This window comes from Etheostoma spectabile, chromosome 10 (assembly GCF_008692095.1).
Source record: "Etheostoma spectabile isolate EspeVRDwgs_2016 chromosome 10, UIUC_Espe_1.0, whole genome shotgun sequence".
NCBI classification, from domain to species: Eukaryota; Metazoa; Chordata; class Actinopteri; order Perciformes; family Percidae; genus Etheostoma; species Etheostoma spectabile.
In genome coordinates, this window is record NC_045742.1 from 14,965,238 (window position 1) to 14,980,338 (window position 15,101).

The window sequence follows — 15,101 nt, forward strand, 5'->3', positions numbered from 1 at the left end:
AGAGAGAGAGAGAGAGAGAGAGAGAGGTTGCTAAAAGGAATTGTTTAAAACAACCTGATGAGTAACATTTAAGCAATTAAGATGACATTCATTTTGGTTTACCCAATGCAAGTCAGGCTAGTTTGTCCTACTTTTTTGTTAAAATGTCTGATCTCAAACCCTCTGTTAAAAAAAATTACAGAAAGTGTGTTCATATCTAGATTCTCTGTTCTCATTGTGGATGCTGCACCTATAAAACCGGGAACTTCTTGATTTAACAAATCATGTGAGGGACGACACCTAACTTTTGTATCTCAAAAGAAGTGTTTCAATATGAAACATTTCTAAAAGAAACATTTATTTGACACCTTGTATTTACACAGCCCATTTTGTATCCAGCAATTGCTAGCAGATTTTGCATTCTGCATTGTATTTATTTATAGACAAAAATCATTCATGGAAGCGCTCATGGAACATGAAAGGTAATGTTTGAGAAATAAATCTATCAAGCACTGTTCTAGGTTCCTCCTATCATATACACTACCGGTCAAAAGTTTGGGGTCACTTAGAGATTTCCATTGCACTCCATTATAGACAGAATACCAGCTGAGGTCAGTTGCATTGTTTTTTTTAACCCGGTCAGCAGTTTTCAAATTACATTATGTGCTTACATAATTGCAAAAGGATTCTCAGTGTTTTCTCAGTTAGTTTTTTAAAATGATATCAGATTAGTAAACAATGGGCCTCTGGAACATTGGATCAATGGTTGCTGATAATGGCAATGTAGATATGCATTAAAGAGATAAACCCCACAAGATCAGCTGGTATTATGTCTATAATGGAGTGGCATGGAAATTTGTAAGTGAACCCAAACTTTTGACCGGTAGTGTATACCTTGTTGCCTTTTGGACAGAAAATATTTTTTTACTAATCAAATTAGTTCTAATTCTGATACTTTTCCCACACTCATTTATATCAAAGATACCCCCTGGGGAAAGCTTTGATAAGGTATGTTGCACACATGATACAAACAGAAGAAAACCTTGTATTAAATATCAAAAAACTAAATTAGCAAGGCTTGTAAATATTCATTGAAAAGCAGGCAGAGGTATCACATGAGCCTTCACTTACTGTTGGTTTTGAGGCGGGCTGGCTCGCTGTTGCGGCTTCCTGCCTGGTTGATAGCCTTGACAAAGAAGATATAACGGGTGCCACTCTGCAAGCCGTGCACTGTGTAGTGGTTCTGCTTGATGTTGGGTACGATCATCCAGCTGTCTGCCGAGTTGTACAAACCTGGCAGATGCACAGAAACAAACACACACACACACACGCACGCACAAACGCACAGCATGAGTAAGTGTTACTGTTTTCAGGGTAAGCACAGTGAGTCCTGCTGAGAATCATTTTGGTGATGTTCAAAAGAGCAAGAAAACAAGAAAATCTGACCACAGCAGTATATTTTTTCTCTAAACATCACACATCAGTAAGCTCAGAGACCATACAGCCTGCGATGTCATGCAGTGTGTACATACTGGAAAAAAAATGGAATTGAATTGAATACTGATCCACCCCGTTACCTTTCCATCAGGTTTATCATAGCAAGCTCCCCTGAGGCAATATTGTTGTTCACTAAGCTGAATCTATAACCCATTAAGAACAAGATACTTCAACAATATGACATAATGTCTTTAGTAAGCGCTGGAGGGCAAAAGAGTGTGATACCTTTAATGTTCAAATGGAAATGTGAGAAATACCAACATGAGCACAGTTGGTGTGACTTTGATTCAAAGTGGCTTGTAGTAGAGGCTTGGTAATTGCTGGGTTAGCTCTGCAGTCACCTGTCTTTTCAGTCTCTCAGCTTCAGTCGACTGTGAATAATAAAAAGGAAATAGCAGCTCAGGGCTGAGGCTCGTCTACAATGAGGTGCTCTTTTTGACCTCTAGTCTTGTGTGTAATAACGTGGATGAATTTAAACACTAACATTACTGCTACCTTTCCCTTAACTAACCCACCGCATATCATTTTATGAAGTGGTTTTTGTCTGATTTTAAAGGTCCCATATGATGCCAATTTTCAAGCTCACACTTTAATTTATAACTTATTTTGTGTTTCTACTACAACATGTTTACATGCTTTAAATACTGTTATTTTTCTGATACTGTCTGTCTGAATATACCTGAATTCTCCCTCTGTCTGAAACACTCGTTACACGTTTTAGAGCCTGTCTCTTTAAGCCCCCTTCTGCAAAAAGCCCAGTCCGCTCCGATTGGTCAGTATTTCCGGGTCTTCCACATCTGCGCTCTGCTCTGCTCTCACTGCAGCCAGGGAATGACTGTAACAACACTGTAGCGGCAGTTTCTAGTATACTTTAGTTGTGATATCACTACCGTAAGGAAGTCCTGACAGCTTGTCTAAAGGCACAGTTTCTAAATTTACAGTTTATGTACCACCTCAACCGCGTTATAATAAAAAAATACAAGGTTTTACAATATGGGACCTTTAAAGTGCCCGTATTATGAAAAAAAAACACTTTTTCTGGAATTTGGGGTGTTATTTTGTGTCTCTGGTGCTTCCACACGCATGCAAACTTGGAAAAAAAACAACTAGCCATGCTGTTTTTCAGTAAGATACTTTCTAATTGTCCTCTGCCTTCAGTCTCCGGGTGAGGTGTTCAAAATCTGCACGGCTTTCTACGTCACTAGCCGAAGCATGCTAGCTAGCTTGTTCTCAATGGAAACACTGCTACAACACACACTAGTTCACCCTAATCTACAAAAGAACTACTCCCATGTCCCCCTGCTGCAGGTATTCCACAAGTGTGCCCTCGTTTAGAAGACGCTAATCCTGCCTTGTACTGACCAAAGTTGGAGAAAGAGTTATCTAGCTGATGTGATCTTACCTAGCTACTGCACAAGTGCAACTCCCAACAAAGATAGTGTAGAAGTGAGATGTCTCACTCTGTAGCTAAAACAGAGACCTAAACGCACCAGGTGAAAAGAGGAGCTGCAGCAATGTGCGGTACAACAAAATGATGGTGTTTTTTGAAAAGGAAACCGTGTAAACCCATTCTGGTACAACCTCAAAATACAATTATGAATCTGAAAATGAGCATAATGTGGGCGCTTTAAAGCTTTAAAACTTTCAACACAAGGTGAGAGCTGTGAATTTAAGATAGCAGATTGTTGTAGTTGACTGTTTGTTTGAATCAGATATTGCAAAACTTGGAAATTGCAACAACATCTGACAGACTGCTGCACTTGTGCTTCTAGCGAATGTGTAAAAAAACAAACATGGTGTGAAATGTGCCACTGTCAGTGCACTGGCTGTGTCTCGCCAAGATTTTACTGGCATTGTCATTGAATGTAAAGAATCTCTTACCACGTTCAATGTGCTATGTTCAATGTTTGTATAACAACACATGAATATTGATGAGTTATTAATTACACTGCTAACTTCTTCACAGAAATCATGTTTTATGAGCAAACACTGACTGCCAGCCTAAACATCTCTCACTCACCGAAACAATTCAGAATACATTCAAATATAGGCTACCCTTGCCAAAACAAAAAAAGCATGTTATTTAGTAGCACTACAGCTGAAGTTTACATTTGTAGATGATGATAGAATAACAATCCTTTTCATTGTCCCATCCTTCCTCCACCCTGCAGATTTGCAGAAAAATAAAAATCCTAAAGGGAGAGAGCTTTCATGGCCATGCCAGCCTTGTCCCTTCTGGTGAGTATGCCTTGTGAATTATTAAACAAGATGGCAACAGCATACATAAGTAATAATGGAGAGTCTGCTTGTAAATATAAATACTTCACAGGACGCAAATAAGGCCTTTAAAAGTGAGGCGGCTTTAAGAATGAATGAAGGGAGGTGACTGTTAAAGTAAAAGTGAAGGCTGCGGCTTTACATATCTGCCAACTTCCACAAGCTTTACTCAGACAAAGAAAACACCGCAGAGGGCTTTCATCTTCCTTTACGATGAGAACGAAAGAAAAAGTGAGGGAGGTTAAGAGAGGTTTCTTTACACATTGCATGTACACAATTCATTTGGCCAGGAGATTCATGTGCATTTTATCTCAGCCTGCTCTTACAATTACACACCCACTATCAACAAGGTAATCCTTACAACAAACAAGTTGTTTCACTGAGACAGCTGTCCCTTTTTTTGTAGTAATTAGGGAGGCTACAATGTTATGTGAGCTTTCAAAAAGAGATACAGGGTAAAGATGAGAGAGAAGGACTTCACGCTGCTTTCCATTTTTAAAGCTTTTGATCTCCATAGCACCTCTCCCTCTTTTGCTAAATCAAATTAGGTCAGTACACAGCAATACTGCTATTGCTACTTTTACCAGTGAAAAGGGGCTTTCTGCTGCTGCTATTGGGAGCATTGTGTCTTCAAAGTGTAGTGAAGCAACAACTGAATATGCCTTGTAAAAAGAGATAGAAAAAAAGGCAGAAATAGATCGGTTTTGTGTCTTGCATCCAGACATCAAGTGAGAGTGTGTGTGTTTTGTGTGTGTGTGTGTGTGTGTGTGTCTGTGGACAGAAGAGGAAAGAACAGAAACACAAAGTATCCTGGGACTACAGGAGGGATTGTCGTGTTTGATGCAATATTGAGTTAATGTCGACTGTGTGTGTGTGTGTGTGTGTGTGTGTGGGAGCCTGGATGTTTTCATGTTGCATCTGTGTATAAGTGCTATTAATTTTTTCTGGAGGAACTGACTGTGGGTATGTGTATGTGTGTGTGTGTGTGTGTGTGTGTGAGCAGGTGTGCATCATTAAAAGCAATTTTATGTATCACCTGCATATATCTCTTGGTACTTCCATACAACTTTGATAAACATACTGTAGTCTGGCTTTTTTCCTGTAAAGACTAAACCCTTATCAACATTTCATCAAACTCTGCTACGGACATTGATCCTGCTGATACTCTGAAAGATGCCCTGTTGAGAGACAGCGATTTGACCAAACTCTGGGCTTTCCTAATGCCCACTACGATACTGCTCTTCATCTTTAATAATTTCTTTGATAGCATTGATTAATGCTTCACCATAGGCCAGTGCTCATAAATACACATATTGCTTGTGTGACTAACGTGCAGGCCGCCCAGAAAAATGTACAAATTGACAAAAGAAACGAAAATTGGTTGAGGTCATACAGAGGTTGAAGCAGAAGTATGGATATTTATCAGTCCAGACAGAGAGAGTACAAATCAGATGAGCAGTGCAGTACCTACTCATACTGATGAGTATGGTACTAGTGAGGCTATTTGGCTTGTTTGTTAATAGTGTAGAGCAATAGGTATTACTATGACAGCCATGAGGAGAGGCATTAAAAGAAACAAAGTGGCTGTAGAGCCTACAATGGTGCTTTGGATATAAAGTGGGAAGACTTATTACTGGAGGTCATCATGATGATGCTGCTACATTAATATCTTGTTTTTACAAAAACAGTTTTGGACCAGATTTCCTCTTAAGGTAGTCAAAATATCTAATCTTAAGTAACAATAGTTTGACATTTTGAGAAATGTGCTTATTTGCTTTCTCACAGAGTTAGATGAGAATAATGATATACGTAACTGTCTGTATGACTGTCTGACTGTGTGTATGCTAAATAAGAAGCTAGAACATAGAGGTGGTTAGCTTAAGTGTAGACTTAAATAGTGTTTAGATCAACTACACTGTCATAAAATACTGACATAAAATAACATCAACAGTGTGTGAATCAACACTGAAGGCTCAAAAGAAAATCATATATTCTATTTCTGGATCAATTAATCAGCAATTACACCCACATTGATCCCTGCCATCTTTCTTGATCTTCATCGGAGGAATCAACATCATAAAATAAAAATCAACATCAATCAATCATGACTATAATATGTATGAGTTTTTAAGCATGAGAATGAGATTACAAAGTTTAAAGAAAAAAAAACATTTTCAGTGGCGTGGATGTACAGTATAAGGAGATACTTGGGGATGTCAGCAGGCAGATTAGATCAATCACAGGTAGCAGCTACACTATTACAGACATCTTTACTTGGAGTCATATTTGGCTTTTTGACACTGATTACTTTTCTCCATGGTTTTTGGTTTTATTTGCTGATTCTATTTTCTGCTTCTGTGCTTGGATGATCCTGGAGAGCCAGGGTTCATAAGACCTTCGTCCTCATGGGAGGGCCAAGGCTGAGGATGAGGCCAGGGAAATAGAGAGAGAGAGAAACGATAGGGCTCAAGTGGGAGCATTTAGCCACTTGGAAAGTTGGAGAAAAATGCTATGGTAAAAACTCAAGTGGCATGGCAGGCTAAATGGGTTTCTCTCTTTCTCAGTTTCTCTTGTGAATCTCTGAGGACTCTGTGGCAGCACACTGCTGAATATCTGAGTCACTCAGCCTATCACAGCTGAAATGTATCCTGATGTTTCAAATGGCTGGGGCACTTGAGTTGCATGGTTAGATGGAGAAATGTCAGGCTGCACAGACAGTAGGAGAGGAGAAGAGATGAGATGAGATGATGAGGGGATTCAAGAGTGGAGGGAAAGTGGAAAGGCACAGGTGTGTGTGCACATGCACGGTTATGTACATCAATCACATCCTCCTCATTTCAGTAAGTGGTAAGTCTCACCTCCCCTATGTAACCTTTATCCACTCTGATTCTCCCCGTTTCTCAAGTTCCTCTCCTCCTCCATTGTGGTCTTTCTTTCCCTTTAATTATGTAGTGACAGACAATCAGCTGTAAAGCTGATTAGTTAACAAGGGCCAAGCTTTTGGTAAATATCTAAATCCTGTCCAGGAATATTAGAACTTTAAATAAAGACCCATGAATACAGAGTTCATTTTAATGTACAGTGTCAAAACGCCATAGCCTCAACCTTTTCCAACATTTCATCACATTTTGCAGGTTTGTTCAGGTATACTGTATTATGTGTATGTGTAATACATTTGGTTGAAATTACACACAAATATGGCTCATTCTGATATAGCATGCAAAATATGGGGAGGATTGGATAATAAATTTAAGGAGTGATCAAATTTAAAAAAAACAATTTGTGACCATGCTGGTGGGTTTGACTTTAAAGAAGAAACTTATAACATGTTCTGAGCATCATGCTCTGGAGTGATGAGCCAAAACATGAACGGCTGCATAGAGATGGATTAATGAGGCAAATCAGAAAATGTAAGCTTTGAGCGACTTTAACTGTGCTGCTAGATCCAAAATGCTTGTAAAATATCCCAAATATAAATCCTAATATCCTGACGAGGCTGAAACAAAGATGAGCTTTGGTATAGGGAGAAATAGAAGAGATCAAAAGAGGGTAGCAGTGATTGTACATTCTCATCTCTTTTTACTGCAATCGTTTCACAGAGCTTAAACCAAAACTAGATACTAAATAGTGGATCTCTTCAAAGCATCCCCTCGTGTTGTACTGTATGTCCTATTTTTATAACAAGAAGTCTTGATAACTCAGCTCCATCTCTCTATAAATATAAGCGCGGAAGACAACAAAGACTAAAGCTGGACAAAAAAATCTAGGTTATACAACACAGTTGGTATTAAATATTTAACATATGAAAATAAGACTGAGCAATGCTGAAAGTATTGTGGTGCTCCATATTTTTTCTCTTTGTAACTGCAGAGAGGTTAGTGCCAAAGGAAGATTTCTTTTGAGCTTGTGCATGGGTGTGTGTGTGTGTGTAGGTGCAGATAGGTATTTGTGCAATATAACGGCTGAAGGACTCTTATTGTTGGGGATGCTGCTAATAAAGCTGCTCTCCCATATTTGTGCTTGTGTGTATATTGTGTTTGTGTGCATGAGTCAAAAGAACTTTCAACAGACTTAAAGCGTAACTCTGGCCAAAATGCAACCTATGGTCTATTTGTGAATGTACCCGAGTCAAACTTTCGTTTAAAAGCATTTATATAGGACGCAAGCACCACTTTTAAGATTTACTGTTTTATAGTTTTTTGGTCAAATGGCCCCTGGTGATACTTTGAGCAAAGTTTCATGTTGTGTCGAGCCTTCTTAGAGTTTTAAAAATAGCTATTTTGAGGCTAGCATAAAAGTGCCCACTAGCTCTCCCATTCAAAAGACCATTTGACCAAAAAACGAGACTACGGTAAACCTTAAAACCGTCATAAATATGCTTTTGAATGAAAATTTGACTCAGGTATATCAACAAAAAGACCCTAGGTTGCATTTTGGCGAGTTACGCTTTAAAGTGAGATTATGTCACTTTTGCTAAACAACTAAAAAACTGACTCTGTAATGTCAGTTAAGCAGCAAAATCTTACTAAAATTAGCTAACATTAGTCAACAAAAGCTACTCGTCTTACCAGACCAAGTGAAGCTTTAACATTAAAACGCCTGAGTAAGATAGTGAATTCAACTTTTCATTTGTAAGAGTAAGATGTTATTTATTCTATAAAATGTTACTTAATCTCACTTCAAAAGCTCTTTGAATTGGCAGAAAACCTTTTGATGACTAAAACACTATTGATGCCAGAGAGATGCACCGATCTCGAGTCTTTGAAGTTACCATACAGGTATTTTGCTCTAATGATATAGCAGGAGGCTTCATGTTAGAGGCCTTAAAGAGTGCAGTTAGAATCAAGCATTACAGTGTTACTCAGTTGTTTCTATTGGCGACTGTATGGTTACTGGATGGGAATGCTTCTTCAAAAGCTTTAAATAGCAAGTTTGATATTTAAAGGAATTACTTCCTCAGTGAAGCATATCAGAAAAAAAATCACATATTTCTGGCAGTTTCCCAATTCTCTATTAAAGTGAACTTTTATGGCATTTAAACAAAGGTCAACAAAGTATTTGATCCCTCTTGGCCAAACCTTGATTAAAAGAATCCTATGAAAATCCCCTAGATATTGCTGAAGTGTAATTGAATATGAACTTCCTTCTAGGCTCAGATACTGACACTGACTGTGATCTACAGTACAAATCAAATGACTAAACTTGTGTACGTGTGTGTGTGTACACAAGACTCACTGATGAAATTTGTTTGGCCGGTGTAGATGGTGTACTGCAGCTCGTAGGAGGTGACGCTGAACTCGTCCTCTGACGTCCAGTGAACAGTGATGGTGTCATGGGATGCGGTGCACAGCTCCTCTCTTATGGATGGCGGGGTGGGAGCTACAGGTGTAGGGATCAGTATCAACATGATTGACAGTAAAAACAAACGTTATAAATGGTCATAACTAACTTGTTTGAATTCATATATAATATAAGTAATTCTAAGAGAGATAATGTGTCACCTCAGGATTAACATGAAGTAAAGTACATCTTTAAATGCAGCGGAGCAGAAAACATTGTTAAATATAGTAATATAGTAAGTAATAAGGAATCTAAATAGTTATAAGTGGAAATTAATTTAATCAAATTGTGGCCTAGACAGACCTGTTAGGTAATCTAGTCCTTCCAGAATCTTCTTCTCCCGGGAAAAGTCCAAAGCAAAGTTGTCAAACGCCTCATTCAGGTTGATGTCAGGGATGAGTACCTGGGAGGAGGCCGTCGCCATGGCAACCCTTTAGAGAGTTCAGGACACGGGAGCGAGGAAAGGAAATGTCAGAAGAACGGCGGAGAGGTGAGGGAGCAGAAAAGGACACAGATGTCAGATGAGGTGATGAGAGGAAGAGAGAGGAGGAAAAGACAAAAGGTGATGAGGAGGTAGACAAATGTGAGGAGAGAGTGGAAGGAAGTGAGGTGACAAGAGGGTAGAGGTGGCAGGCAAGTAGTTTTTGAGAAAAAGATGAGAGAGAGTGAGGGAGAGGGAAGGATGGAGGGAAAGAAAATATAGAGTAGAATACAAAATTGGAAAAATACAAAGTAAAAATATTTACAGGATCAAACAGAACAGTGTCTGCAACCTGCTCCATCATAAACTACCTCTAACTCACAGTTGTATGTTAACCCAGAGAGCCATCAAAGCACAGACATTCCAGACACACACTGACACACTGACTCCATAGTCTGTGCAGCTTTGTGGAAACTTGTGCCTACTTCTGCTTTGAGCATCAGTGATCCGTCTGTTACAGGAGCCAGCCTGAGCCATGTTGCTGGCAGGGTTACCGAGCAGTGCAGAGCTAGTCCTTGAGACTTGTGTTCCTCAGTGAAGAGAAACGAGTCGGTCCAGTCGGAAAAAATCAGAGTCAGTGCCAAATAAAAAGATGCTATGTTAGACCTTTTTCTGTGTGAGAAAAAGACAGAGACAGCTGTCGGCTGTCTGTGGTGGGAGGAAGGGATGAAGGTATTACAGAAGGAAGGTGGAAAGAGAAACAGCAGAACTGGCCTTAACAGAATATTATTTTTTTTCGCCAGAGGCCTGTCATTGATTGCAGGAGCTAAAAAGGTTTTGATGTGATGCTGATTTCACCAGCAGGCTTACAAGAACAAAATCATTCTTGTTGTAATGTATGGCAGGGGTTTTAAGATATTTTGTGGCAGTGATGGTCAAAGGACATTTATTTTTGTTTCTCTTTATGACTCTTTTTGTTGTTGTTACAGCCCCCTGGTGTCTCACTGGGGATGTGGTTTAAAATAAAAACAACAAGGGAAAAATACAATATTACCTTCTAAACCTTCACGGATGTAAGCCAAGTTTACCGTCCACTACGTCACTGTTTCTCCCTCAATGTGTGTGTGTCTTTGCATTTCATCACCCACCTTTCTGCTACATTTCGAGCAGTCTGGAGGAAGCGGGCGTGGTCGTTCTCCTTCAGGCTCTGTTCGGCTTGTGTGATGAGGGCACTAGAGCGCTCCAGACACTGGCGACAGTTTGCGATCTGCTGAGCCAACTTACGCAGTTTCATCACCTGGAACAAACACAAATACAGTACACGTTGCTATGTTGCGACACATCAATTTATATTCATCGCTCAATCTGAGCCTTAAAAGCCTGTTTGGGTGACTGGACTGTACAATTTTTCTCTTGGTCTCTGGGTATGAGGCATTTATCACTGTGACAGTCACTAATCCGCAAATATGTTCAACACTTTCTGAAAATATAATTCAGCCTTCCTGCCAAATTGCTCTAAAAGACTGACAGAAGGTCGGCACTGGTAGCACTCCCTGAGATAACTCCTGCTAGGTGAAAACAACAAGTTGCCATATTGCACACCATCAACAAAGCTGAAGTTGTATCACAGCACTAAAACAAACACAAACCCTATGTGGGAGTCTTGGATAGATACTGAATGTGTTGGACACTGATTCAATATCTTGTCAAAGGAATCTTTGAGTTATATGCAATTAATTTAGTTTTATTTAACTGATGGAATGAGTAAAAACCTGAAAATCTGCATTAGGATGTCGTTCTACACTTAACCGAGCCAGTGATGTAACGCATCAACGCGTTTCAGATAAACGTCTCACAAATCCCCCTTTTCTATCACCTTGTGACAATTGGCTGTCATACATTCAATAATAAACCTTCCATGTATAAGCACGCTCGTAGACATAGTGATGAAGATACATGCACAGACAGAAAAGACACCAAGACGCCAAGAATGCAGCAGAGAGGATAGAGGTGAGAGTTGAAGCGAGGCCATTGGCTCTTTATTTTCACATTGACCTCATGAACATGTTGCGTAATAGAAGGGCAGAGATGAATAGCATAATGCATATTTATACAATATAATAACTGTAAGAGCAGGGGTTACAGCATGCTAATCCTAACGTGTCCTCGCTTATTAATTAATGAGCATACTCAGAAAAATGCAAAATGGACTAGAACCCACTTTCTTACCCTCACTAACCAAACCACAGTTACATTGCTTCTGCCTTGTAAAAACATATTTATCTCCATACACTTGGTGTGCATGTTTCCAATGTACCAGGCAGCTGGAGGAGTTTTAATACCCTGAAAAACAAGCAAGAAATGGATGATCTTATTGACTTGCTTCATCACAAACAACCATGCTGTGCTCATCAAGAGGCCGGTCAATCAGTCAGGTCAGATTAGACACAAACACACATAAGGTTTGTTTGGTCTGTTTTGACTGTAACTAGTCAATGGCTGTACCGTAATCTTATTTCCGACTGAGCATAAGGAAGCCATTCTATGCTCATTTGAAATTAAAGTAATCAATTTATCTTCCTTACGGCTCATATGCTGATTACTCACATGAACTTAGTTTGATGGAACTCACCACAGGAAATAACACAGGCTACTTGTGAGCCTCGAGACTGTCAAAGAAAGGTGAGCTGTAAAATTAAATAACAGTATAGAGAAACCTTAGTGAACCTTTAAATGGCTGAGTAAAGTAAAGTTGCTTTATTGTCTGAAAAAGCATACTTTCTAAAATAAAACAAAAAAAGAGAGCAGATTTGTTGTTTAAAATCATGAGAGGCCTTAAAGGATTTCAACAACATGGTTTTATGCGTGCAAGGCTTTGATTATGCAAATAAGAATTCAGAAAAAACACACTTGGTGACAATCGGTTAAGAGTTTGTCATCAAAAGCTCTCAAAGAATGCGGCCGGGTAAGCTCAGTTGGTAGAGCAGGCACACACATATGGAGGTTTACCTCATTGACGCAGCGGCCGCGGGTTCAACTCCGACCTGCGGCCCTTTGCTGCATGTCATTCCTCCGCTCTCTCCCCTTTCATGTTTTCATCTGTCCGGTGGAAATAAAGGCCTAAAATACCCCAAAACTAATCTAAAAATCAAAACAGTCTCTAATGTGCACTCCTTTTCTACTGCTTGGAAAGCTGGTGCTGCTTAGAAACCTCTCTTAGCTGACATCTTAATGGAGTTTTCTATTGACTTCTTGACTACTGACCATAATCTTTTGTCACTAAAAACAACATTTAAGCAGGTTGTTGACTGCGCTGAGAGGAAAGGCAAGACGGGTTATTATTTGGCAACATGTTCACCAAACAGCTGTTGGCTCCAGCTATACATTTACTGTATAGAAATAAGGGGGGTCTCAATCTTTTCATCAAACCCTTGACAAGAAAGCAAACAAATGCACTTCCCCAAATGTCAAACTAATCATCAACTAAGTCATTTTCAGAAGGTATTGTGGTCATGGTTGATCGAAACCATGTCATTATCAGGTAAATGTACACAGTTTTTTTATTATTGCTAAATAACAGTGGGTACAACTGGAACTGGACTACAGTCTGCATTACCTACAGTCACCTGAGCTAAACTGTTCACATCAGTTGCAAAACTCATTCCAAGCAACACAACTCTTAACACACGTCTCAAAACAGGCTCAGTGCTGCAAACACTATGAACAATCCTCACTAATATAACACACACTCAGACACACTCAGTCAGTCAGAACACACTGAGAGTAAAAACACTAGCATCAAACACCAATAAAGAAAATACTAACTTTTCTCATCTTTTCAGTTTGAACACTTTGAGTGACTTCACACTACTCAATAGTTTCTTTAAAGATATAGATTTTCATATTCCAATTTTTACGTAAGGTCAAGAAGAAGGAATGAAAATCAGCAGTTTGCGTCAATATAGTGTTTTGTCTCTAGTAATTTATGGAATTATTGGAAAAAAAACTAAAGGTGCATAACAGTAACAAAGAATAGACTAATCCTGCCTCTCTCCAGCACCCTACAGCAAGTTTTTTTCATCACATTGGTGATGGTGGTTCACATGGTGGTTCCATTGCTTTTACCTCCATTACCTTCTAAAAAACAGGATATAACCTCAGACATCTTACCTGGACATATTGATATCTTTGCTCTTATAACTGTTTCTCTCAATGGTACGGTATAATGGTTTGTAATTCTTATTTAGTGTTTGTATACAAAAAAGGATTTCTGAGCTTTCTCTATACGTTCTCTAACTAGTCTAAAACAAGACACATGCTTAGGCTTTCAGCTAAAATTGCAATTAGCAGTGTTTGATAGGCCCCAGACTGAAATCCATTCTGTTTTTGAATGTGTGGTTAACAGTTGTGACAGTAGTGTATTAGCATTTAACAAAGTGCTGTGAATCCACAGTGTTGTGCAGGTTGTGGTTAAAGCCATGGGATAAGCATGCAGTTTTGAAAACTGGGTTCAAGCAATGAAAAAGGAACTAGAGTTTGGTCCCCATGACCTGCTACTGTGCAGACTGCAGTTACAGTTTTGCACATGTGACTCCAGTTGTCGTTTGGCAATCGAAAAAAACTGTAACAAATACTGTTGTTTTTCTATTCTACCAGCCATTATACGCTGAAAGTAAAAGTGGGGATTTTTAAGAAATCAAGTGATTTAAAACAAACATTTGAGTTGTTAATCCTGAAGGCACTAAAGGAGTTGAAATAGTTTTCCACATGAGAAAGAGATGCAGAGAGTGGCGGTGGACAAGCAGATGCACACCAGAACATGGGACTAGTGTGTGTTTTGTTTGGGCAGGGAGAGATTAGACATGACTGCCGAGTCTCCTTAGAGAGAGAATGGGAGCACCTTGCAAGGCACCATGATCACGCCTGCATAATCCTGTTATTCTGTTGCAGAGTCACCTCTGAACACTTCCCTTTCCGACACTGTCCTTAACAGAAACACGTTTTTTTGTTGTTGGCTGAAATGCCTTAAACAACCTACGTTACTTCTAGTGGTCTTCTCTTTTCACTTCTCTGGCAAACATCCATTTCAACACATCCCTGATTATTCAAATTACTCAAGGTGTATATTTTATTCATATTTCTTGACTGTTTAACAGTCTCAAATATTAACAAATCACCTGCAGGGTGATATCAATCAAGCGGTCCTCTGGTGTTTTATGTGTCCCTCTATTCTCTCCTGCATTTCTCTCCTCTAGCCTCTGCTAGACAGCCTTTTACACACCCAGACTCTCAGGAGAACAAACATTGCTCTTTGTCTGCAATCACTGTGGACACACTCTGACACGCTTGCACTCCCACACCCACACACTTCAGTCCTTGTGTACGGTGTTTGGAAATCTTTCATCTCTCTGCAAAGCTCTTTTGCTCCTCAGAGGATCTTCCACAAGCACTTAAAACTTCACCTCTGGGAGGGTGCGATTTAGAGTTTGCCTCTGTCCAAAATCCTTGGCACTCATAGGGCAACAACCGCCCCCCCAACCACCACACCCAACACACACACACACACACACACACACACACACACACA

At 39.5% G+C, this 15,101-nt stretch overlaps 1 protein-coding gene across 4 annotated transcripts in view; it reads right to left on the reverse strand.

Moving 5' to 3' along the window:
• mid2 (midline 2) overlaps positions 1-15,101 on the reverse strand; it is a 149,229-nt gene that overhangs the window by 15,239 nt on the left and 118,889 nt on the right. For all 4 annotated transcript variants that reach the window (XM_032527508.1, XM_032527507.1, XM_032527509.1 and 1 more), the window contains 4 exons: positions 10,663-10,811; positions 9,397-9,524; positions 8,989-9,132; positions 1,111-1,272 (listed from right to left, as the gene is read on the reverse strand). In XM_032527508.1, coding sequence (XP_032383399.1) covers positions 1,111-1,272; positions 8,989-9,132; positions 9,397-9,524; positions 10,663-10,811 — 583 coding nt within the window. The remainder of the gene's footprint in view (positions 1-1,110; positions 1,273-8,988; positions 9,133-9,396; positions 9,525-10,662; positions 10,812-15,101) is intronic.